The 27,391-nt window shown below is 40.5% G+C and overlaps 1 protein-coding gene across 2 annotated transcripts in view; it reads left to right on the top strand.

The window, feature by feature from the left end:
- Positions 1-27,391, top strand: part of LOC146307270 (partitioning defective 3 homolog) — a 474,057-nt gene that overhangs the window by 133,999 nt on the left and 312,667 nt on the right. For both annotated transcript variants that reach the window (XM_084746851.1, XM_084746850.1), the window contains exon 3: positions 13,870-14,044. In XM_084746851.1, coding sequence (XP_084602977.1) covers positions 13,870-14,044 — 175 coding nt within the window. The remainder of the gene's footprint in view (positions 1-13,869; positions 14,045-27,391) is intronic.

Below are 27,391 nucleotides of genomic sequence, written 5' to 3'. Positions count from 1 at the left end.
ATATAATTCCCTTGCAATGTGACAGTTACACAAAACAACTTTAAATAATCAAAGTGTCATGCAATACGATTTCAGTTTATTTCATTTAAATAGTGATTAGTTCACTAATTCATTTAATTAGTGATTCTTCATCTGTCTTTTTGTTTTCTCACTACATTATATAATTTGGAAGTGTTCATCTTTGTGTCTAATTTTGTGGCATTTTCTTGTTTGACAATATGAATTTGGACATGTGTGCTTTTTCCCTAGCTGGCTACTATGTTTCATCATGGCTTTACCACTGAATAGGACGAGAGCAATTAGTGCATTAATGAATGTTGTCATTATATGATGTCATCATCTGACATGTTATAGAGTTTTGACTGCCTGTTACATGAAACTAGTTTTTTCAAAGTTGAGAGTTTTGCAACGGTTTCTACTGAGAATTGCTACTTACTGTACTTTCACTTAAGTTTCAGTATGTAAAACCAGCTTAACACAACACAGTGTCATCATTCCCTACTGCAGACTTAACGGTTTTTTTTACTTTACTAGCTCTGGTGGAACCGCAATGCCTCCCCATTCTGTGTTTGTATGTTTTATACAGAAGGAGACTGAATAACAGCACACACTTCCCGTCTTGAACAGGCTGCCTGGCTGACTGACCTGCTGAATGGCGCAGTGACTTGGAATTTGTTGACTTACTCATTTCCTGACTGGCTGGTTGGCTGATTGACAAGCTGTTTGAATCAGTGGCCCAACACTGGCAGCTGCTCAAAATGTGTGTGTGTTGTGTCTTTTAAGGACCTCAGGTGTTGAAGTTTTTTTCTACTTGAATCTCTGTGTGCTTGTATTTTACTGTCTGGAAGAAATAGCTATTAGCCTCCATTAGTACATTATCCAGCTGCTCTATGAAAAGTGCATATGTGTGTGTACTTTTTTCCTTAATAGTTGTGGAACAGCAACTAAACCATACACAAAGCCTGTTGTCTACTTCTTTTGTTAGGTGGTTATACCAAAAACATACATACTCAAGAATCCTTCTTGGTCATTAGAGCTTGAGAGTTTTCTGGAGTTAAAGGCTTCTCCATTGATTTAGTGTTGCACTTCCATAAAGTTTGGGGACTTGTGAGAGACTGATTTTTAAAAAGAATGGTCAAAATTGAAGTTGCAGAGGTTGAGATATCCCCAGCATTGGCCGAGCTCCAAAACTGCTGAATGCTTCATTTACCATAATACAGCTTGATAGCATCTTCTATTAGACCTTCCTTGCCTGGTAAATGCCCTCATCTTTCAAACTCAACGCACCCAGGCTTTCTGTTTTAAATTTGTAGTTTCTTTTCTCATTGTTTTCTTATCTGATTTACACAATATGTGTGCTTGAAGATAATTAATATCTGTTGTAGGGCTGCAATGAACGATTATTTTCGTGAGCTTGTCGATCAGTTTCTTGAGTCTTAAGTGATTAGTTGTTTGGTTCACAAAATTTTAGAAAATGGTGAAAAATGTTGATCACTCTTTTCCAAAGCTCTGGATGTCATTCTAAAATGTTTTATTTTGTCCACAACCCCAAAATATTTAGTTTGGTATCGTGGAAGATCAGAATAAATTCACATTTGAGAACATGAAATCAAAGCATTTGGACTTTCTTTTTCTTGAAATACTGCCCATATAATCAATTAATTATGCAGCTCTAATTCATTGAAACAATTCATTACTATTTCTTTTTGTTTGTTACATTTGTCTTACTTGCTTAGACACTTAATCACTTTATACTGAAATGTTTCCTTAAATTTCATTGTTGAATTTGAGATGAATGCACAGCTCAGAGCAACAAAATACATGGAATTATTAATGTATTCCAAGTAAGGCATTGCTCTCAGTTGTGGAGCACACTGAAGTATTTGTTTTGAAGTCTGTTTTACAAGTTCAAAGTGCTTCTTTTTGTATGTAAAGCAGTCTGTGCACACATACAGCCTCTGTGGCTGGTCCATGGCCTCGGGCAATCAGACAGCTCACCCGAGGCCATCACAGGTGACAGGGCAAAGGCCACCCAAGAGGGAGACCAACTCCCTAATTTGGCAACAATATATGAACCTCAAAGCCAGAAAGTCAATCTGAATCCCCTTGTGTCATATTGAAATTGTGTTTTGATCTATGTATGCCTGTGGGTTGAGATTTCTGCCTGAATCTGACATTAGAGTGGAGACACACAGACACGGCTCACTTCAACGTCGCTGATCCTGCCAGATTTACTTTTTTAAAAAATAGATCACTGTCAACACATGGTAGAAACCAAAAGCAAACAGGTTAACATAATACACAATGTGAAACTAAAGTAAAGACCGCAGACAGTAGAAGAAAAAGTAGATGGCGCTTCTGGGATGTGGACGTGCCTTAAACCAGCTTTCTTTCTAATGGTCAGCATGGGACGCCTCCACTGGTTGCAAAAAGAAGTCTGATTGTATCGAGTCTGTACAAACTAATTATGTTTTATAATGTGACTGCTGTGGTTTAAGATATGGCAAGGTTTACAGACAAAAACCACATGGTTGTGGTTGACGAAAGATCATAGTTTAGATCAAACATTCACTCTCTCAAGATCTTTTGTGGGTTGTGTTCCCTTGTAGACATGACCAGGTGGCGGCCATTGTGTTTCTGGTTTAACAGAACCTCCCAAAACTCAGATCAAACTGTGCTAGGCAGTGCTGATCAAATATGGATCAAGACTCTGTTGCTACATTGCCTATTTCTCACTGAAGTTGCTTTCAGAAAATGGACAGACGATGCTGAAGTAAGCAGCAATCAGCATGTATGAGACGACAATCTTTCCGCTTAAACTCTTCTGGTTAATGATCAGTCCTGGCCTTGTTAAAGGTATGAAATACCTGATTTCCATCTTTCTTGACTACAGAGGATGTATGGCCTTGTCAAGGGTACGGCCCTCCCTCTGTCTGCTCCACTCCACTTTCTGCTCCTCACTCCCTCCATCTCTTTCCACCAGGGAGGCCCGAAATGTTTGAAGCTTTCCCTTTTTTCTTTTGGCCCTCTCTCTCTCTTTCTGTGCCGAGGTCCCTGGATGTGGAGTTTTTAATTACTCTCTCCTGGCTTTGTGCATAACCAATGAAAGATTGAAGGGCACTTCCCTCTGAAAGGCACTGTTAGAATATGGGTTTTTCTAATGCAATCGCTTTGGGAGCAGAATACTAATACACAAACTGTGACTTTTTGTGCTTTTGTGTGCATCTGCGGCTGAAGTGTGTACGGGTGGGTGTGTACTTATATCTATGTGTGTGTATTTGCAAAAGCGACCCCCAAGACAGACTGTCTGGTCGTTGTTTTGCATGTGAATCAGGGTAGTGAAGGAATGGCATTATTAGATTGGATGGTGGGGCTGGGCTGGATGAAGACTGGGGGAGCAGTTAGGTTCATTGCATTCATTAGATTTTTTTAAGACCAGTTTGAGGGTGTAACACCTCAAGGTGTCCTGAGCAACTCTGTTTACACAGCAAAGTGAATATAGAGTGGCTTCAAAATCAATAAACAAACGATTAGACTCCTCAAAACTGTTTTGGATACAGTCTGTGCATTCAACCTAAAAGTACAACATCCTTCAAAGTAGGGCTGGTGCGATGCGTTGACATAATCCACATCATCGATTATGAAAATACACCAGTTGACAAACCTCACTTGTGATCAGATGCAACAATATGCTTCTCTATAAGCTCCACAAAGTGTAAATGACTTATTGCAACAGTAGTACTGCTCAGTATGCCTACTTGAAGTGAAAGCAGTAGCAGCAGCAGACAGCACTGTTTACTTTTTGTCAGCACCTAAGCTTGATATGTTAGGATTATCAACACGTGGACCATGTTTCTGTTAGTAGTCACTTCACCCCCATGTTAAAAGTAATTTCTGCATTGCTGCTGTTAACATAACACCATGTGTCATCTAATGTTTTTATTCTGCCTTTTTAAATTTTCTGCGTATTGGAACGTCTTAAACTAACATTACAGACTGTTGTTACAGTCCGTAAGTTGTTTCAGTATATTTTCCTTGCCGCACACTGATGCAAAAATACATTTCTAGTAATAATCTTAACTGCATATATCTCCAGTGACAAAATAAATCAGTCATGACCATTTTAAGTTTAAAGCTAAGTGCTTTAGTTCAGGAAAAGGTTGATACAATGATTAAATATTTTTCTTGTCAAGCATCTGACAAATAGGGTCCATGAAACAGGGTGTAAATTAGACTGAATTTTAAAAATATGCTACTATAATCATTTGGGCTGTGTAATTGGTAGGAATCTAGTGATACAATATATTTCATAATATAAGGGGTTACGATTCAGTATATTGTGAAATACTGCGATACTGTAAGAAAGATGATATATTACTATTTTTGTATCTAAATTTAGCACAAAGAACAGAGAAGGAAAAAAACACCATATGTACATCATTTGAGTTAAAAAACTTTTTCTGCAATTCGATCAGGGAGGATAGTTAACAGCACTGCTCTTTAGAAGTGTATGTATTATAATATCACAATACAGTGTTTTGAAAATCGAAACATAATATCACAATACTTGATATTTTTGCTATTTTATTACACCCTTTATAATCCTTATTCTACTGTGCTTTTCTGTGTTATGTTTTTTAGAATTACTATGGAATAAAATATTGAAATATTGATGAGAGAAGTTTTTGATATTTATGTTGGTAACATTAATTGCTATAATAATTGAGCAAAAGCAAAAACTCATCTTTAGAATATTCAATATATTAGTTGTTAAATTAGTCATTATGAAAATAATTAAGTTCAGCCTACCTCAAAGCAACAAAAAGTGAAACGCATACAACTAGTGGATATTTTAAACTACATTTGTGAAGGTTATGACACAAAGTGAATTGAAAGTAGACAAACTTGACAAATGAATACATTTCTGTACACCTGGGTAGAATAGGATAATTAATATGATTACATTTAAAAATGTAGACGTGTTGATGGAACAAGATTAGTTCAGCATTATTTCATGTGTCTGCGCAGTGTTAATTAGTGTCAGGTGATTGATGGTAATTTAGCCCATCGAGGTCATAAGATGCTCATCATGTTTCTGCTTTCTTATGGACACCCACCTTAATTGCTTTCATGAATATGTCATCATTTTTCCCTCCCTCCTCTCTCCCCCGCCTCCCTCTCGCTCTTAAGTTGAAGCCAGTAAAGGTCTTTTGTGTGCCTTGAAAAAAAAGTGCTATTTATTTCCCATGGCTGAATAGGGCTGAATTGTACACATGACCACAGGTTATAAGGTATTAATATACACGGCAGAAAGCGACGGGGGCGTAGTAGGAATTTTCCCTTCTGTCAGCACTGCGTAGGTAGTGCTCGCACAGGGCGCCCTAATATGTGTGAATTCATTTCCCCCAACACAGGAGGAAAACTTCAAAGGCAGGGACGAGAACTTGGCCGAGTGGATTTGAAAGGGATGAGTCTCTAATCTGGTTAAACTTTGCTTGCGCTGTATATTTTCTCACTGCTCCTTCACCCATTCTTTCTTTTAACACCCCCCCCACCACCTTGTTTTTTCTTCTTCCCGCAGTGAATCCACCTCGTGAGCTGCTTTGCTTCAAAAAAGTGAAAGAAATGATGACTTAATGTTTCAGCGAGAACAGCAGCGTAAACCAATCTCAGGACTTGCGTTTGCTTGTTTGGGGATTATATTTCTTTAAGCCTGTCATATTCCTGCTCGCCGGCAAATAAACTTCCCCCTCCTCTCTCCTTCCCGTCGCCCCCCTCCGCTGCCCTCGCACACCATCGCTGTTATAAACGAGAGGATGTATTCCATGTGTCGCAGCATCTTTACGCATTACATTTGCTTTGCAGTGTGTGTCATCATTTCAGGTCTTGTCTGAGCAAGCCTTCGGGGCGCTCTTCCCTTGCATCAACCCCATGTGACAGCACCTGAAATATGCATATGTTTCTGAGGCACTGCGGGGTGCCATTTGAGGGTTATTTGGAATGCTAGTGATGGCAGGCCAGAGTGCTCGAGACCTATTCTCTGAATATTTGATGGTCTTAATGAGCAGGAAAAATACAGGACTAAGCACTTTGTTGGTTTCCTTGACACTCTGCGTGTGAGAAATAATGGACGGGAGGAAAGGATGAAATATTGAAAACTCTGTGATAACTCTGCAGTAGGAGGAGGAAGGTTTCTCCATTGTGGCGTTGCCTAAGGTCATGAAAAAGTTACAAGGTCAGAGGGAAATGAAAAAGACCATGTACTGTCACTGCAGTGGAGAGAGTATTATATCACAGCTGTTGATCCAGAGGTGGAAGATATGGCAAAAGTATTGTCACGACTTTTTTCAGGCAGTGTCATGAGCCATGATCTTATGTTGTTTTGAAGACTACTTTGCAAATGACTGAACAGTGCAGTACAAAACAACCAAACAAATTTCCCTATAGAGGAAAAAGGAAAAAAGAGACCAAGTCTCAAGCCAAAGTACTTTTTCAAACAGATTTTAATCCAGGGTACAATTCTGCAAAAAAAATGAACATTCAATGAGAATTTTGACACAGTATAGACAACTGAAGTACAATTAGAGACTTTTGCATTAATGATACAGTATCGTCACATGAGTTCGCCTACCTATTTTTGATGCTTACATGTCCTGTCATATGGAATACCTTTCCTAAATGCCTTCATTAGAGTTGTTTGTTTTGGCCTTGTCGCCTCTGACTGTGGTTGTGGCTGGGATCCCCTCACTGGTTGACTGTTTATACTGTTTCAGGTGCTTTCTTTTGAAGTGGTTAAAAAGGTTTGTTGTCTCGCCATCTGGTGTGAACCTTATCTTTGCAGTCTTTGCAAATAAGTGTTGTTTGAGTTTCAGTTTTGGAAAACCCAAATCCATTCCATATTACTGATGTTGAATTCTTTTTAGGGACCAAGAACTCATTGCTGTTATTCATTCATGTCATTCATTCATTACCTCGTAAAAGGGGAGGGAGGGCCAAGGCATTACCTACTGTTTGCTATTATTGGTTTATTTGTGTGCTCTGGTGAAGGCACAACACGGGCTAGTAAATTGTAGGATTAAAGTCTACATGATACAGAAAGCAGATTGTTGTTTGCGTCCATGTATTTATGCTGTTGCCCGCTAATGGCAGCTAAGTTAGCATAAACTCTGACCCAGAGTTGAAGTTGAGCAGCCGGAGAATCTCAGAGGGAAAACAAACAGAAAGCATTTCACGATCTAGTTTCACCCAAATCAGTGAATAGTCATTAAATTGTACTTTATATAATGTATAAGGTTGTGCTTTTGTACAGTTAACAATAATCAGTGAAGCCCGGCCCACAGCCCATCATACCCTCCATGTAGCTGAAACATTCCACTGAAAAATGCCTTGACTGCGCAAAATCTGCTGTCACAGATACCACTTTCATCACCATTTTCACTACGTCCACGTTCCACAATTTTAGCCAGTGGGTCGTAACCATGGTTATAGTATTTTGGAGAATCAGAACAAGGTTTGAGGTGGCGAACATCTTTTAAGACACATTTTGATATAAAGACAAGTAAATTTTTTTAGTATTTTTATCATTTTATTTGTATTTATTATACAGTTATACAATAGTGTGAATGTGGAGGTGATTTGAAAGTGTTACAAAAAGCATTTTTTGAAAATTTTTTGACTTTAACATTTAGATGAGAAAATAATCAATAGAGCTACGCCTGATAAAATCTGCACAAACAAGGAGACATTCTATTTCTTCACAATCTAATATCATCATATCACCTCTCACCCCCTAAGTTGATCTGTCTGCATACCGATAGACCATCAAAAATCTTCCTCTTTGATGGATGCTTAAAGGGTCCATGACTGATAAATGGCGAGTGTCGAAGGGGGCGAATGGATGGATGGACAGATGGATGGATATATGGGTGGTATGTGGATGAAGGATAGTGGCTGATGGCTATTACTCAACAAGTTTAGAGTTCTCTGAGTTTCTGGTGGAGTAAGTGGCTTTCACACTTTCCACCACTACTGTACCTGTAATAACTTTGCGCCCCTGGTGCCCTTGCAATAAAATGATGATAAATGATAGGGAGGGGAGATGAAACCTGGTCTGTATGTGTGCATGTGTGAGGGTTTGTGTGTGTTTGTGTTTTTTGGCAGGGACAGTATATATATATGAAAGCTACCTCAGCAATGATGCAGGTATTGCATAACAGCTCATTAATTATACGAATTAATTCACCGATCAAAGTGTCATTCCTTTCTTCTTTCTTCTCAAAATAAATATGAGACATTTCCTTGCCCTGCGCATTCTCACTCACAAATAGAAGTGAGGTAATAAGGGGGAGTAAACTCAGTTTAATAAATCCAGCTTATCCGCCTATTCTTTAAGTTATAATCACTGCTTATTAGTAACACACTGAATTCTAGCCCTTGGATTGGAAGGGAAAAGAAAAAAGTCTGACAGACAAATGAATAAATATTAATCTTGCCTCCAAGGGGTGACTTTTTGTGCAGCAATAAATATTCACAGCAGGACGTAGCCTGGCGAGACTTTGGATGTTCTCTTTAATTGAAGGTGTGGATTGAGCGGACAGGTTTCCCGCGGGTTGACTCATGTCAGCCGTCCCTTCCACTCGGCTGTGAAAAAGCTGTCGTGGCAGATATGGATTAGCGTCAGAGCATCGCGGGGCAGGTATTACATGTCTCTGGTGGCACTGCCAGCACTGCCCCCTGACTACTAATAACCTCTGTTGTCTTGTGCCTTCGGAACGTCGCTTTGGCGGATGCTTTGCAACAGCGGTTTTGTACCGGTGCCAATCCCAATGCCCGGGCTTCCTGGCAGATCAGAGGTTCTGGTGGTGGAGGGGCGTGTTTAGTGGTGGTGGAAAGGAGAGAAAAGAGATGGAGAGAGGTTGTCAAAACAGCTCCTTATCCCCTCCTCAGTTGCTTCCTCTCCGTCTCTTCTTCTACTCCACCCTTGCTGCCAAAAGCCGGAAAGAGATCAAAGGAGGCCGACATGAAAGGCATCCCTGAGATTCTGTTTTTCGGTGCCCTGTCTCCCTGCTCTCTCCGTTACAGATATGGAAATGCTGAATCCCAAATACAGCCTGTACCTAGGCTGCAGAGAATGCCCGGCCTCATCCGACTTTCCGTCTCTCTTTTTTTCCTTTTGCTTTCCTCCCCCTCGCCTCACCCCTTCATCATCATCTCCCTCCATCCTCCGCTCTTGCCTCTCTCCAGCAGCCCTCAGGCTTCCAGGTAGATAGCGCTTGATTGGCAGCTGCTGTGACAGTCAGTGGAACCGGCTGAGAGTGGATGAGTGTCAGCCTTGCTCCAGGGGCTTAAGGCAGCAGCAATGTTGTAGCTCCCTGCTGGAGAGAGAGAGGCCCATGAAATAAGACTCAGTCAGTTCTTCTCTTCTCCTCGCCTCTCTCAACTGAAGCAGGTAGGAGCTAAATAGGTTTTTCAAATCGCTCCAGAGTTTATCCTGAGACTGGAAACTGGAATGTTTCTTCAACTCACGTCCTGTCATGTGCTTTCCGTCTCTCGTTCCTCTTTTCCCACCTTTGGTTTTGATATAACCGTGTGTTTTATTGTACGATGTAGCATCTTGTTATTCAGGGCCTCTTTGAAATTCTCTTTCTCTGCCTCCCTCCCTCTGTCCCTCCACTCTGAATCCTCAACCTCAGCTGTTACGCCACTTGACAATTAGCCATGCCGTTCCCGTTTGTGCATCGCTAAGAAACTTTTCCCTCCTTTTGAAAAACTTCTGAATACAACTCGTCGCCCGCTGCACAGCAGCCACGGGGGGAAAGTGTGAGAATAAAAAAAATTTGAAACGTGAAATCGTCTCAGTTCTAAAGTGGCTGTGACCAATTCCCAGACGGAGGGAAAGCGTTTGTGTGATGGCTTTCGCTGCGTCGCAGCTTGAGCTCACTCCCGTCAACAGCAAGAATTGCGTCAGTTTTCCCTCTGGCCAAGAGTGCCCTCTTCTCCGCAGCACAGACAGAGGACAGGATGGCGACGGAAAGAGCGCGGAGAGAGGCGAGGAAAGGAGGGGGCTTTACGGGGCACTTTTCAAAATCTGGCAGCCCATACCTCCTCCAAAAATACTCTGCAGATGTGTGTTGATGATAAGTGTGTGAGTCAAACAGAGAGGTTTCCTTTCCAGCTTTTTCTTCCATCCCTGGTGTTTTGCTCACAACACAAACAACTGGCTACAGGCAATGCTGGCACCTCTGGAAATGATAATTCAGTGTCATAACTGGACCTGGTAGATAAGCACACTTTAGAGTCCAGAAACTTTTTTATTTCTGTTTTAAACTGGTTATTTTGATTATATAGTTTTGTTTGGTAAATTATACCCATGGTTGACTGAGACTAATATGATATTCATCAGTGTTAAAGACGATGAAATGATGGCTATTCCCAGCTGTGCCTGCTTTGGGATATTAATTCCAAATAATTATAATTTCCAAATGATTAAATGATCTACTGTATTATTTTGCTAGAATGTTTTGTTTCATTGGAGATTTCAGTAATTTGATTTGATTTTTTTTATTAGGATTTCTTTTTATTCAACTAGGATTTACTTCTAAGAGTCCTAGACATAAAAATCACCTTAACAGATACAAACAGAAACAATTTTTTGTACAAATAGAACATTTCTATTCTATTTGTGGTGCTGGACATCCAGCTGTATATACAGTAGTGTCATCAGCAAACACTTGCTGTACATAGATAGTATGTGTGGATATTTATTTGTATAAATTAAAATATAAAGTCATACAACTTGTGGAAAGGAAGATTACCCATTAATGAATGTAGACTTCATTCTGTCTGTGAAGTAAGAGTTCATCAGGTTTAGTGCAGTTTCTTAGAAACCATAATGCTAAAGTTTCTCTATGAATATGGTCGACCAGATCAAACGCAGCAAATGCAGCACTAAAATCAATAAATAAAGCATCCCAGTTATTTTACTCTCGTCCATCTGTCTCAGAGACAGCTGTAGAATCTCCACTTCTGTATCTATATATATATATAGTAAGTCTAAATGTCATGTAAACATCAGGTGAACAGATCAAGAGCAAACGAAGAAGCAAAAACAATAAAAAACAAACAAAAAAAACAAAACAAAACAAAACAAAACAAAACTGCCTGTTACTGCCTGGAGATGAGAAATCAGCGCTCTGAACTGTGGGAACTTTTCATGTCTCTTTGGGTTTAGGGGACCAACAAGCACTTTCAAGAGCCCATAAATATTGAATGCAGGATAAATGCAGGCCCATTTGATTATGGAGTGTGTGTGGACGAGTTTAGCTGTATATGTCAGATACCCACAGAGTGCTCTGGAGTGTCTCGTGAAAGGATGCAAGGCATAGCAAAGTGGACCTAATTAGAGGGATTTGGAATGTATTTAAAAATGAATCACGCCTCGCCGCAACACCAACAACAGTATTCACCACTTCTCTAAATGGGCAGCTGGCAGGCAGAGGGCTTGTCGGGTTGCTAAATACTCCCAGCACCATATGAATGGGAGGCCTGATTACTTTGTCACTAATGATTCATTGGCTCGTACATGCTCTCGGGCAGCGTAAATACCTCTTGGGACAACCCTTCACTCTAGTCTGTGTTCACAGCCGCCTTGGCATCCACATAGCTGGTCCTTTCATCTGTATCACCACGAAACTTTTCAGACGAAACATAATTTTATCCTTTTCTTCAATTCGTGAAATAAGTTTTAACATCTCATAAAGAAACCAGATATCAAAGTATAATATGTTGAAATAAGGAAGATTACCCAACAGCACTTGCCAAATGTATCAATATTAATACATTCATTTTACCCACTAATTGTGTTTGCCCTTAAACACAAAGCAAAGGATCTTTTCATGTCTTAACACGTGTATTTACCAATAAGCAAACCTTCTGCAAATTACCTCCTCAAACTGCCTGATTTCTAATATTAAGGCCTTCTTATTTCATAGCACCCGATCTCTCTCCTCTTTGATTGCCTCTCTGGTGCACTGAGCAAATTTGTGATAAACCCCTACAACCTGAGGAATGTAATTTCCAGATCGGAATGGAACGTGATTAGAGCGAAATGGGTGAAGCCTGCAGTGATAGAGTACGTCTCGGAGACGGCGTCGGGATGCGAGGAAACATCTTACGAAAAAAAATAAAAATAAAATAAAAAACGCAGCCTGCTTTAATTGTGCAAAGCCAGCGTGAGAGATGTCCCCGTGAATTACGGCAACAGTAAACCACATGGGCATACTCACAGAGAGGCATAAATTCAGTCGCGGATACACAAACACATACACACTTAAGCATCATCCTCTGCATATGAATTAAATCAAAAAGAAGAGCAGGGGCTTCTAAACTTGTTTATATGCAGATTTCCGTGCGTTGGGGTGATGAAAAACAGCAAATACATAGAAAAACACTTGTGCTATTTTTACCTTCAGACAAATACGATGCAGGATACACGAAAGCTGTTTGCTCCCAGCGGCGACTAATATTTTCTTTGTTGCTTGCTCTCTCCACATCCATGGCTTTTCTTTACATAGATTTGCAGGTAGCACAAAGACACGAGAAGAAACTCATCTCAAGTCTGTAATATACATATTATTGTTGTGTATAGCATGGCTTGAATCAGGCTGTGGCTGTATGATTGCTGTGTATGGATGGAATAAGAGGTTAATCTTCTTGTGAGAGGTTTAGTAACAGGTTGTGCTGGCAATGAAAACCACTTGGCACTGTTACCTCCACTCCACCACTACAGGTTGTATGCTTTGATTACTCTCTTTCTTTCTCTCTCTGTCTCTGTTTGCATGTGTCTGAGTCCAGGAGCCTAAGAGTAAGCCTTGACTCGTATGTTGTCAATCAGCATTGGCTGATCTAATTTTCTTTATCCCGGCAAAAGAGGAAACAGAGTCTAGTGTTTCTCTCACACCATAATCCAGGCTGCTGCTGTCTCTCTTGTTAAGTGGGCAATCTGGCTGTAGTGATGAGCAGTGTGTGTTCGACTCTGATAATTACGGGATGCTGGGGGGAGTTCTCCCTATCTGGCCTGGGAAACGTGGCAACGTATCACCTTTGTGGGAATGGAGCAGCTGCTCGCTGTGGGAGCCAAACCTGGCAACCCAGAACACCCTGCGCTACATGACTGCAGATGTTGCAAGATTAGACTGTAGAGAAAGAGAGACACAGATAGAGAGAGATTATTTTAAAATATTGCTGACATGGTTGTTTTGCAATATTGTTAAAAATATTGTTTGTTTTTTTACTCTGGCCTGTAGTGCGCTCTGCCTGTGGTGCTCAAAGCACCAAAAAAATATATTTGAAAAATTCAACACCAATAACTCTTTCCAAAAATAATGCCGCGATTACTTAAGATAATCCGCAGACCTTGTTGTTTCATGTAGGATATCATTTCTGTCTTGTAGAAAGAAAGTAGTTCCACTAGATTCTACAGCAGAAAGTAAATAGTCCCAGTAGATTCTGTTGTAGTATTTGGGTCATGATTTTGGGAAAGAGACATTGCTTTTGAGTTGAGTGCTATTTGTCCTATTATATCTGAAGGCACACATCTCTGTGGCTGATATCTCCAAAACGTGGATGGATAAATAGCACTACAGGCCAGAGGCAAAATATGTATTTTTGATTTGGGGGTGAACTGCCCCTTTAAAATAGAGTCCACTGTACTTCTCCCTTTTTATAGCCTACTACTTCATAGACATACACATGCCTACATTCACAAAAACATTAAACATGCAAACACATATTTACTACATATGTAGATACTGGCAACATTTGTGTTTCTCACCCACTAATACACAAGGATGTTTTTCTCTCTCTCTCCAGCTGGTAGCAGTATATGAAGAGCAGGATCCTCACAATGGAGGTGATGGTACCAGTGCCAGCTCCACGGGTACGCAGAGTCCTGAACCCTTCACCAGTGACATGAGTTCAGCATCGGCCTTCCAGCCATACCAGGCCAACAGTGAGATTGAGGTCACCCCGACTGCTCTGCGATCCAGTAAGTCCAACAGAAAATATTATTACATTGTCAGTAATAGTGCAATACTCAGACTTAAAAGAAAGTTATTATCATAGTTTTCTGAAGAAATTTTAAAGGTACACAGAAAAATATGGCAAACAAAATGCTGTAGACTGTCTTTGCTAGATTTTTTAACTTTTGGTATTTCCATGATGGCCTTGCGGACAACATGAAAATTTTCAGGGGGTCACATCTGGCTCCCAGGCCACATTTTTCCCAGGTCTGATGTAACAGCTTACTGTGGCTTCTTGTCTCCCATTACTCCCTGCAGTACTTCAGACTGATTCACTTTCAAAACAATGCTGAAAATTGTTTAGTTTTGTAAATACATTTTTGATGATGGCAAGCTGAGTGACAAACACAATGCATTTCCTGTGACTACTTCATAATAAAAGTTCAATGCCAGTTAAATGTATTAAATGTCAGACTGCCAGGAATGCCACAGATGATATTTTGTTGTATTTTGTATTATTTACATACTTAGTTGTAATACTGTCAGCAGTCGACCACAGGCTAAATCACAACTGTGTCACCTCATTCAGCAAAAAATGGTAACTTCACAGACATTTATTTCAATGAAAATTGCCACTTGTAGGCCTTAACTGTGCTTTTTCAAGAATGAGCACATAATTTGCGCCACCAGTAGGATTCAAAATGCAAGACTTTAAAGATCAAAGACATGAAAGCAGACATCTAAAAGCTAAAAGTTACTACAAGAAGTAGATAACGAGTAAAGCCACATTCTGGACTGATGCATGAATTTAACATATTTTTTTCTTCTTAATGGTATGAAGACCAACTTGTAACTTGTAACTGGACAGAGGGAACATGACTGAAACAATACCAAGATGCAGTGAAGTAAACTTTTTCTCCTCTGGCCAGCATCTGTTTTACTTGACATGCTTTAGGTGTGTTGAGTGTCTGTCAAGACTCTGCAGTGTGTGTCCAGGGAATGGCGATGTACTGACTTAGACAGACAGGTAGAAACTGAGACAACGGAAGGAATTGAGACACAGTTGGATACTCAGTCATGCATGAGTAGGAGCACACATGCCAGAGCAAGGTGGACATGCACACACTCACAGACAGCACACACAACCAGAAACTGGCACACAAGTCAGTGACTCAGATGTTGCTTATGTCCACATATTCACGTCCCATGAAGTGGAACCAGTGAGCTGATGCAGAGCTGTCTTAAACTTCAAAGGACATCTAAGACATTCAAACCAGAACTCACATACGGGCATGGACTCACTCACACATGCACATGAATGAGCAGTAGACTTTACACCCCTGCCCTAACATAAAAGCGCTTGCCAGCGTCACTCAACCTGCCTGTTAGACTGTGGAGATTTATTGAAATTGTTCCAGAGCAATGGCAATCTGAAAGTAAACCAGTAGCTCAGTGTGAGAGGCAGGTTTGTTTGAAGCTCTCTGACCTGCTGTCAGCTTGCTTCAAACAAACCTACGTTTGAAGCATTGACTTGATTTCTGAGAGATATGTTGGCGTCTTTCATCACTCGTACAGACAAAGATGCAGCAGTACTGTTCATATGTGATGGAAGGGTGACTTAAAACACCCTCCTTCTATAACACATAACTAGATTTAAGGCTTTTGTTGGAAGTGTCTGTCCTGTCTGTGTCCCAGGCTTGATACCAGTTTGGCCCCTAACTTCACACCCTGTCCTCTCTGCTTCTTGGTGCATGTTTGCATGGAGGGTTCACCTTATTATGGTGTGTCCCACACTAGTTTATGTGCAGTGGATGTAGACAATATGATCCTCAAACAGCAGGCTTATCCCTAAGGAGGTTCCAGTGCTGGATAATGAAGGACACATCATTTTGTATTTGGTGTTGCTATTTAGTAAATAACATTTTGGTCATGGGCATGAACATACAGCCAAACCCTAACACCAGCTTTTCATGGTATAAAATCACAATATGCAGCAAACTAAAATAAAAGGAACTACCACTTTTACCATCGCTAAATGTAATATGGCACATGATTGTTTTGATCCCCTGCTGATTGCTGCTTTTTTCCCCATTTATCTTCGATATGTTAACTGCAAGTAGTTTATATAAAGACAGTGTGCAATTTGATGGTGGTAGTCTGTGTATGTGTGTATGTGTGTGTGTATTTGAGAGAAGTGTTTATGTGTGTTGGACAGTGTACTGTTTGTATACACTATCCTATTCTGTTACTGCATATGTTCAAGACTAATTTCCCTCTGATTTCAGCTGATTAAGCAATCCATCTATCTGTGTTCATGGTGACATATCTATCTTTATGTTGGAGTGTGACAGTGTGCTCTTTGATACCATCCTGCTGCCTTTACAGCTTTGAATTTGACTTAATACAAGGGGGGTAATGATCCATCAATCCGGATCGATTCAATGAAATGAAAACATCAATCCATATTGTCATGTTTAATATAGCTTCACATTTCACCACGTCTCAAACAGTTTATTTGTGAAGATTTAACTTAGTTGAATTTCTTCTTTGCTGAAACAACTTTGTTGCTTTAGGAAGTCTGGTTCCTCTTCTCCTGTTTTTTTACTCCTCATCCTCAGCTCTGTTACCGACATCAGATCGGGTGGTTAGTGTTGCTCTTGTCTAAAAGACTACCTGCAAGTGAATATACCTGACAATAAATAATGGGTGTCATACACATTTATATCACTGTATTTTAGGCCTGTTAGCTCCTAATTTGTTGTTCTTAAAGCAAGTTAAGAATTACAGGTGTTATGTTACAACTTCTGGGATGACTGCTGCTGCTGCTGGGCCACAGCGACAAAACTCTGGAGTTAAAATCTCACAGCAGGGATTAACTGTGAGTCAGAGAAAAGCATCGTGACTTTATTGCTTACCTTGTGGAGGTAGTGATCAACTAGTCAACCAGAGTGACTGTGACTGGATGACTGTCTCTTTTAACTCCTCTTCCTCCCCATTCAAACCTGTTACCGACTGATTATATTTGTGACTGTCAAGACAGCTGTTACACTGAGCTCTCCCAGTCAATATGTAACTGACTGTGCTAAATGGGCAGATGATATCAGCTCATATTGATCACAGACCCCTGAATCGAATCAAATCGAAATCGTATTGTGGAAGGTTTTGTGATATCTGCAAATGCTGTATCGTTGTCCAAAGAATCAATATAATACTGTGATAAAACTTGATTGACACCCCTACTTCATACTGAGGTTGGGTTAATAATGAAGATAAAAATAAATAAAAATAATGACTTAATGAATTAAAAATTGTTTGATCTTTAGCTCATACTAGGACTTCAATTTTTCATAGCAGCAGCATTTCATGCTTCTGAAGGCCCTGTCCTATGCCCACCCACCCACACATTCTCATTTTACTTGCATTCTCTTTAAATTGTACGTTTTGCATTCAAGGAATATAATGACACGATTGCAGCAAAACAGACGAACTGATTGCTTCCTACACACTGTCTGATTGGTATACCTATAGCAATTTCTCAGAGATAATGACAGTGAAGGAGATAGGGAGGAAATAGAAACAGAGGCTGGACCTGTGACTGATCAGGCAGGTACGGCCAATATGATGTTTTGTTTTGAGGTAGTTTACATAAGTGCAGTGCAGTACCAACAAGATACAAGTGAGATGGCATTGTTTACTGGATATGTTTGTCCCTTGGAGACTATGTTTAATGCACGCTGGCTCTTCCCCACTTCCAAGTCCAATTTCCACTCCAAAAGTACCTCGAAAGTGTTATGTGTTTAGTGAATACAAAATTTAAGAGATAGGGAGCCAGCCGGACAGACAGGCAGACTGACTGGCAACACATACACATGGTCAGGCAGATGAACAAGACAGACAGGCAATAGTCCCTCCAGAGATGCAGATGAGCAAATTACTGGCAGCAATATTGCATATCAGACATCAAAGTGTTGCAGCGGCGCCCTTGGCAGCTGTGCTCTGAGGCAGAGAATTATGGCTATTTAAAATCATCATCTTTTAGAGCCATATTGATTGTTTTTTCCCCTCCTACAACTCCCAAAGTCCCACACTCTCCCTCTCGCTTTCTTTCTGTCCTCCACCCCTCCCTTGCCTCCGTCTTGGGAGCCCGTTTTAGATTTCCATGCTAACATGTGCCGTGCAGGTCAAACTGTTAATAATTGGATTGGAGATGAGATGTAAATTACAATAATGAATGTAATTTTCCCGTAATTATATGGACGCCGGAGCTGCCTCTGCCTCTACTCACCACTAAATTCTAATCTTTCAGAAGTAAGAGAAAATGTCTGAAACTTTAAATTAACACTGGATCTTAATGGTGCTTGTAGCTCCGGAATTGAATGTTTTGTTCTTTGTTGCTCAAAGAGTTTCACAGGGGTTCTTTTATCTGACCCAGAGTTGACTGTATATTACTGGCAGTCAAGTTGCCGTTTGTCAAACTTTCCCAGTGTTTAAACAGTTTCTTGACAGTCTCTCAAGTATGGACATACACTCCTGGGTGACAGAAATGGTATAACAAGTCTGATGTAATGATGTAATGATGTAATACCTCTTTAAGGCTCTAATTAATGGAAGAAAAATATTATGGGGCCAATTGATAAAGTAAATTAGTAATGGCTTTTCCTCTGCTTCTTCCAGCTGTGGCAGCCCCTGTATGTTTGTATAGAACTAAACAGACTTCCATTTATATAGTGCTTTTCTAGTCTATCAATTGCTTAAGGCACCTTTACAACTACTCATCGCACTCATGGATTGACATAATCATACGCATTCACACACCACATAGGGGGCAATCTGCGGTTCAGTGTCTTGTCTTTTTCGACATGTGGACTGGAGGAGCCAGGGATCAAAGGAAAACATAATACAGACCGAAAAATATTTCTTTTAATATAATAAGGACTTATTGTCAATTAACACACATGGCAGTGTCACAGACAGTATTTTTAAGTTGTTGTCCACCAAACTAGGCAATCTTGCAATACACTATCTGCTCTTAGTGATGATCTTTCCCTAACCTGACCCAAAGTGCTTCTACTTTTTAAACCTACCCGAAATCATTATCTTACCCCAACTCCTCCCAAAATGCATTTATTACCTAAACCTACCCAAAATGACAGTATTTCTTTAACCAAAGCACTTTTGTTGCAGAAGTCTGCTTACAAAGCCCAGACCCTGGTGTTTAAGACCTGCACTTTGTATGACCACCATCCACCCCAACCATCTCCATGTGAATCCAGTGCATAATATGAATGTATTGTTTCTTGGGCAGGGCGATTTGTCGCTATAATCGATGTCATTGATTTCAAAAAGACGTCAATTTGCATATCATACCTTGACACGTCGCTATCTGCTATGCTTGGTCAGGGTGTGGATACACCCAGAGAACAAGCTGCAGAGAGCTTTGTCACACTCATCTGAAGTGTGGTAGTGTTTTAGACAGAAATGGGACAGGTTGGCCCTCTTTAGCTTTACAAACTGGACGTGACTTATCACAGCAGGACAAATTGCTCCACGCGAGTCCTGGAAGTGAAGCACCGAGCGACCTGTCCTCCAGCATCATCCTGTGTACTTTCTGTCAGCACCCAGACACGATATATGAGGATTATCATCATGTGAAACATGTTCTACTAACATGTTTCTTTTAGTAGAAGTCACGTAAGATAGATTTTCGAGAAGTCTCTTCATCACCCTTTTGTTAAAATTGATGTCTGCACTGCTGCTGACTTTACACCATGCATCATCTGATGGTGTTATTCTGCCGTTTTTGTACTTTCTGTTCACTTTATCACCCACATATGAGACAGAAATGGCTAAAACTAACATTTAAGAGTGTCTGTAATTCATTTCAGTCAACAGAAAAACAAAAAAAAGTATTTTCTTTGGCTCACACTGATGCATAAATACACTGCCAGTGATCGTCTTACTTGCATATGGCTCCAGGTTGTTTCAAAAATAATCTTTAGGCACAGCCTTAATTGTTTAAAAGAAACGCTGAACACAATCCAGGCAGAGAGACAGGGTTGCCTGTGACCAAACAGAAAGAGAAACAAGTGCTGAGGTTACAAAGATATGATCAGTGGTCAGAGTCTGTTCAAGTCGGTGGACAGTGTTTAAGGGTCAGATTATGCTGGAAGAGAACCAGTGTGTACTTTTTTGGATACCCTGGGTACTCAGATGGCTGACCAATCACACGGTGAAAAGGGTGGGGGGAGAATGTTTCCAAAGATATTCAACCATCCGACAAGCAGACTTTTGATGATATAATATGTTCATGGCCATAAGGACATTTCCAAGGATCAGTGGAATTACATCCCAACACACACTTAAATGTGTGAAAAGGGTATTCATCATATCACAGAAACCCTTTTTTGGGCATTGACTTGGTGTGTTTTCCTTGAACTTGACTTTCCTAGATTACTACTTTTATATGACTGTTCCTTCTCTGTGAGGGGTTTTTATTCTTAGGTTTTTACAGGCTCAATTGCAGTCGCTCAGGATACACAATCAAGAAATGGGAGATGCTTAAGTGCTATTGACAGAGGTTAAAACTACACTGACATTGACGTGGAGTGGCTTTAAAACACTAACAGAAGATCACAGTGATTGCAATGATACTTTCAAGACTGACCCCCTGCCAATGGACAGATCAAACCAAAATGTCTACAGATAACTTGTCATTTTGCCATTTACACTGTGACAATTTTTTCCATCCACTTTTCAACTGCAGCCAAAACAAACCACTTTCCGGTGCTTCTGTCCCTATAAAAGACCAATGTGATGTGGTGATGAATTGTCCTGACCTGGTCCTGTGGTCCTTGAATCTCTGCTCCCTTGGTCCTTGAAGCAGTGCAGGGTTGCTGGGAGGCCATTAGAGAGATTGCCTGTGCGTGGGTGGGGGATGGTGGTGTGGGGTGGACACCTTCGAAGAGGAGGGCCTTCATTTAATCAATTTGGCTTAGTGGTCTGCCACTGAGGAGGCTCCCTGCCGCCAGCCAAGGCCATATAAAAGTCAGTACAGAAGAGGAGATGCACAGTCACACACTGAAAACAAGACATGGAGGTTAACATGATTGCAAAATGTCTCCAAACTCTTAAAAAACACAATATTGCTCAATTAAGACATTAGTTCTCATAAGCACTTGTTCTGATACAGTGTATGAAGTATTCTTTCAGCATTTTCTTTTCTTTTTAAGATCTCCATCTCAGACTTAAGAGGTGGACTGCCACCCCATCTTGGGGCTCCCCCAGTGGGTTTGGGTGACTTCCAAGGCAGTGATTGCCAATTATAGATAAACTACCAGGTTTAGGTTTGGAACCACGTGCAGCTAGGTCTGATAGGTGGCACTGATACTTATCATTCTCATCTGCCCCCTCTCTCTCTCTAACAGTCTCTGGTCCAGAACTACCTCTTCAATCTCTCACTTCAGCGGTAAGCAGGTGATGCAGTACGATCTAGGGGCTTAGATATCGGAGGAATCACAGAGTTGATAACAGTGGCAGTGTGCATCTGCTGATTGGTCTTGTCTAATGGTTAAACCATCTCACGTTGGCTCTGTCTGCCTCCTTTTCCCTCTCCCTTTTGGTAATATTATTACAATCTTGTCATAACTTTGTTGTAACAGTTTTAGCTTTAAAGTTCCCAGTGTACAGGATTTATTGGCAGAATATGACAGAAGTGGAATATAATATTCATAAGTTGGTTTTTATTGTCTGGAAATAAGAGTGAGAATAAAAATGAGCCCTTTAAATCTACAGAGGCTGCAGGTCCTCTACCATGTTTCTACAGACAAACTAGACTAGCTTTAGATAGGGCCTTTTGCACTTTTGCTGACTTTCATAGCCATGTTAGTTTCTCCTACATGCTGACAAGGCCCAGGACTACATATGTATCCAGTAGAATAACCCCTGCTTGACTTATTGGTAGCCTTGAAAAGTTAGTTTCACTAACAGGGCCTTGACCCTGTGTTGGTCTCTGCATGCTGGATTTACCCCAAGGCAAAGATTTACATCAATCAATGACCCCCCACTATCATTGTCTGTGAATTTTGTATGTACCCTGTTGCCTCCAGGACTTTCTGTGCATCAGTCACTTTGTTGGAATCTGAGAATATGCACACAATATGCAGCATGAGATAAAATAAAATAATAAACTAGACTTTAACAGAGGGCCCTCACTTTGTCCCTGAAGCTTTGTGCTGACAGCGTTTCTTGGGAGGCAACCTCTACAAGACAGGGTCATGAAATGAAATAATAAGGCAGGACCTGAGTGAACCTACTGGGGCCCTCGGGGGCTGGCTGGTAATCCAGCTTTGGGTCCACAGACTGTTAGCTAATGGGCTACAAAAACAAAACGACAGAGCAGAATGAATGTAGGAAACACCCTCCATTCCTCACCAAACTGCCAGGAAACAGGCCACGATTTTTCTCTTTGTTTCTTTTTCTTCCTCCGTCTTACATTTGGCTTTAGGAAGAGGTGATGACATCTCCATTTTTAGGACTCTCTGAATAACTTTCCCCCTTTGCAGTTCCATGACACTATCCATCGTCATGACACACTCGTCATGAAAGGCTTATCCTCTCAGCCAACACTGAATAAGACCTGAAGATTTATTTAACTCTGATTTAAAAAAGAAAGCATGCATACCCCTGTAGCAATGTGCTACATATTGCTATTTATGCAAAGCACTAGGCCTGTCCCCTACTAAATTTATTTTTTCAATCAATGAGATTTGACCATACAAACAAATATTCATAAATTATTCCTTTTTTCAATTCAGCCTACAGAACATGAGTATGTTTTACTGGTAAGGCTCGCATTTTAATGCCTTTCTTTGTCGTTCTGTGATGTGAAAACATCAGATTTTCACACAGTCAGAGAAAATCAGCCTGCCAGCGATGCTTCTCTCCCCCACTGTCCGGCATCACCTGCCCTGAATGCTCTGCACTCCTTCATGCCGTGAATTAAGGATTAATTTCAACAAAATCAGAGTTGTGATTGTTGGAACAATGGAAAGATGAGCCAAGACTTTTTTTAGTTTGTTTTATTTTGTTTCTGTCGAGTTTGAATGAAGCTGAGGGTGGTCTTTTGAAAAAGGAGTCTGGTTTTTGGTTAACGTAATGTATGTTGTACGCAATGTTAATGTATCTTACTCTAACTCTATTAACAAGCAAACATACAAACATTACCCGCCCTGTGTGTTCTGGTGAAGTGGCTGCTGCAGTGCGTCACCTGTGCTCTATCTCTATCACTCTTCTCTTCTAACATCACGGTGCGATCGATTTGTAAAGTTTACAGCCTGCTGTGCCATCCAAAACAAGAGCTGCAACATGTTTACCAAGCACTCGTTTCACCTTCTCTCATCAGTTAATCATCAGTGCAAATCGAGACAAAGATCTTTTAAACAAGTGCACCACCTAATATAAAGATATTATATATTATATTTATGATTCCCCTTATTTATAATTCCTTGTTGAAATGTTGTCTGTGTGCATTTTTATAAGCTTCTATCTGTTTTATCCTGTTATTGTAATGCACACTGACTGAGAGGAAGTAAAAATAGCTGCACGACTGGAAGAATCTCAGCCGACTGATGATTCAAATCTTTGACTTTCAGGGGACAGCCCTACAAAGCACCGTTGCTCCAATGGACCTATCTGGGTGAATTTACAATTCTCTTGGTAGGAATATAGAAGAGAGCATGAATGTGTTTATATCATGGTGGCCCTTCATAGCAACACTCAACCCTTCTTCAACAACCATCCACAACCACTCCAACCTTGCATCATGGCTCTCAAAGTAGCTCCAGAGTTGAGTACACACTCGGCAGCGAGGATGTTGGGATAGCAAGCTCATCATTAGCACACTGAAAGCACTTTTAAACCCACCGGCCCCTCATGAGACCATGAACTGCCTTCTCTCTACCTGAGTTAGTGGAGAGGCTATTAGTTATGTCAACTCTTAATCACACTCACGCTTGTAGAGGGAGTGCCCAGGGTGGGTGTTTAAACTGCTGGGGAGTGGGCGTTCAGTTCACAGTCTCTGGGAATATTAGTCATAAAAACACTCATACTGTCATAATATCATCCAGGGCTTCTTATAGCTAATTATTGCAACGGCCGGCACTGTTAAATGGTGAAGACAGTGTTTTGGTAATGAAGTGTGAAGTGCTTGGAGTGGTAAAAGTCTCCACTCAGCACTGCTGGGAATGTGCTACCAGTACTATTCCTATTATTACTTCTGCCAGGATCCCAATAAAGCCATAGCTAGACAGCTGAATCATGTGGCGTTGTGTGTGTGTGTGTTTGAGACAGAGCGTGTGTGTGAGTTTGTTGACCGCTTTATTACTTCCTGAGCTGGGCGGCTGAGATCACTTCTGCAGGTCACTTGTGTCACACTTAAAGCAACACAGGAGCAGTGAGGTCTTGATTTGGAAACAAAGTCATTAGCACTTTCTGACGTGGAGGAATAGACTCGAATGGTGGATGGCCATAACCCTGTGACAGGGAGCATGGGAAGGGAGCCAGAGTTTGTTTGCACTGACTCTTGGTGTCGTCTGAGTTAATACGGAAGACACTCAGCAGAAAGACATTTAGCAGAATTATGTGTCTGCCTGTCGGTATCGGACATATGGCATCTTTGCCAACATCAAATTTCTCAGAGGACTCTTAATGCACAGTTTGTTTATGTAAATGCTTAAATATTTATGTAGTGTTGACATAAATACTGTTCAGTGGGACTGCTCTGAGTGATAGCCTTGTGGATGAGATGTTGCAGAGACAGGAAGTGTTAGCAGGAAATTTGATTGCAGAGTTGACAGAGTCATCTGACCTTTCCTTGTCTTGTCTTTTGTCAGAAACAAAGAAAAAGTTGGTGCTCACAGTACCCCTGTCTCACTTACCGTCCCCGACAATACTATCTCCCTTTGCCAAGTTACAAATAGAGCCCTGAAATTCAGCAAATGATTTAATTAAGCAAATCAGATCTTGAGGTCTTCAGTGGTCATCCCTTGTGACATTAATGAACAAACTGATTTACTCTCAAAGCTGAGTTTAACAAGTTGTTAATTCACTGCAGCCCCACAGAAGTTTCTTTGTAAACTCAGCATAAAGAGAAAGTTAAACTTAGAATCATTACACGATCATTATGCAAGGTGCTGGTGCAGAACTGGAGTTGGTCCCTGGACTCTGCCCACTGCTCTAAATGCAGAAGGGTTAAATGCAGAGACTAAATCTCACTGTATGTTACCTGTGTGATGGTATATGTCACAATAAAGTTGATAAAGTCGACCTTTACACTGTCATTATATATCTTTCCTCTGTTCACTTCTTCTTGTGCTTGTTTTTTTAGTCTCCATTACTGTGCAAATTGTGAGCTCTGTCCTTAATCGGACATTTGTAATGTTAATAATCAATCAATTTTATTAATCGCTATAAAAACATAAGAATTTTACTAATACCAAATAATGCCAAATATGTTTTTGTCCTTGTCAAAGTTTTATTTCTACAGCAACAAATTGCATATTCTCTGACGGCATTACACGGCCTGTGAAACATATATAGACACTGGACTATGTGGAGCATGCTCATAAAAATTAATTATATTTCAGATCTTTATTTGATAGTAGATTGTCTCAGTTTTATTTGATTGACCAAATTCTAAACAGCAATTAATGTATCATCGATAAATCATTATCATCCCTAGTCTCCATCTATCTGAACAGGAACGAAAACCAAGAGAAACTATGTGTAGTTTCAGTCTCACTTTATTATTTTTAAAATCTGGCAATTCATCATTGGAGGGTTTTGAGAGAGAGACACAGGGTTTTGTTCTGTGGTGTGCAGATCATTTTCTTGAGGCCAGTGGAAAGAAAACAGAAGAGATGGTTATAGATTTTTGGAAGAAGAGGACAATAGTTGCCTCCACAAAGATTAAAGGAGAATTAGCTGAGTGGGTCTCGACCTAGAAACATCTTGGAGTCTAAACTGATGACCATTTAAGACTTCACAAATGTGCATCGAGTAAATCTAGGAGATTACAAGAACGGAGGATGTTCCTTCTTAGGAAATTGAGGTACTTCAAAGCAGACTATTGTATCCCCCAGATGTTATACAGTATATAGCTGTTTTGCTAAACTTTCTGTTGTTCAGCCTTGTTTGTATCTTTGAAAACATGCGTGTCCGAGATCATGCCCAACTGCAGCGTATGATCAAGACAGCAAGCAGGATCACTGGGGTTAATCAGGTATCTGCAGCACAGCTGTATAATGACCTTATTTTAAAAAAAGGCTGATCAGATCCTTAATGATCCTACCCACCTGAAATCAGGGAGTAGCAGGTCAAACAGCAGATTTCTGCAGCAGAAAATTAAAGCAACAAGGTACAGCAAATTATTTGTGCCAACAGCAATTAAATTAAATGAAAGATAGATATTAAATGTATATTTTTTTTGGTCCTGGTGTAAATATTTTATATTTTCAGCATTGCTCAGGATATTTTGGTTGTGTGTTTGCACATCTGTTGTGTACAGCAGTGTTCCTCTGTGTTTTTAATCACTGTGTTCTGCATTTTTAAATGAGATGTCCATGGCCACATGAATATCCCCTTGTGGGATAATAAAGTGGACTTCCACCTTGACATTGACTTTGACACAGCTGTTTTTCAGAGCCAATTTTGATAAAATGCACTTTTTTTCCTCCAAAAAACACGGAGCTTCCTGCATGTCAGTACGTGTAGTGAACTTGCACAGTATTTCTTCACAAAAACAAAAATGTGGAACAGTCAAACAAAGAGTGTAATTAAGAAAAAGGGAAAGAGTTTAGGCTCTAAAAGCTCACCACAGTAGCACAATGATTATATCTCAGTATAATTAGCATAATTACTCATGTTTTCATGTGTATTCCAATTAAGAACATCTCAATGAAATGATTTAACTATAAAAGTACAAAAAAAAGAAAAGACTCACATTCATCTTTATGTCACCTCCTCTTCTCTGCGTCTCTCATTAGTCAGTGCGACCCCCTGTGGTGCGTTTACATTGTGTATGACATGTCAAAAGGGGGTCAAACTGGCCAAGGGCAATGCCTCCTCCCAGGCATGATAAGTCCACAAAGGGTTGGGGGTGTTTAGCATCTCTTTGTCTCCACGCTCTTCATCCCAGTGGACCTGCAAACAACCCCTCGACTCCTCCACCCACTTCATTAGTCCCTTTGTAAGAGGCCTCCACCCTCTCTCGCCCCTACGCCGATCCGTCTCATTGTCTTCCACAGGGAGGTCACCTGTGAAGTTGATCTGCTTCAAAGCACATGTGAGGGGAGCAGTCAGACGCACACGCAGACCAC

The sequence above is a fragment of the Lutjanus erythropterus genome, chromosome 21 (genome assembly GCF_056507025.1).
Source record: "Lutjanus erythropterus isolate fLutEry1 chromosome 21, fLutEry1.hap2, whole genome shotgun sequence".
In the NCBI taxonomy this organism is placed as follows: domain Eukaryota; kingdom Metazoa; phylum Chordata; class Actinopteri; order Lutjaniformes; family Lutjanidae; genus Lutjanus; species Lutjanus erythropterus.
Note: the sequence above shows the minus strand (reverse complement) of the source record. Positions and strands in the feature narration are given on the sequence as shown.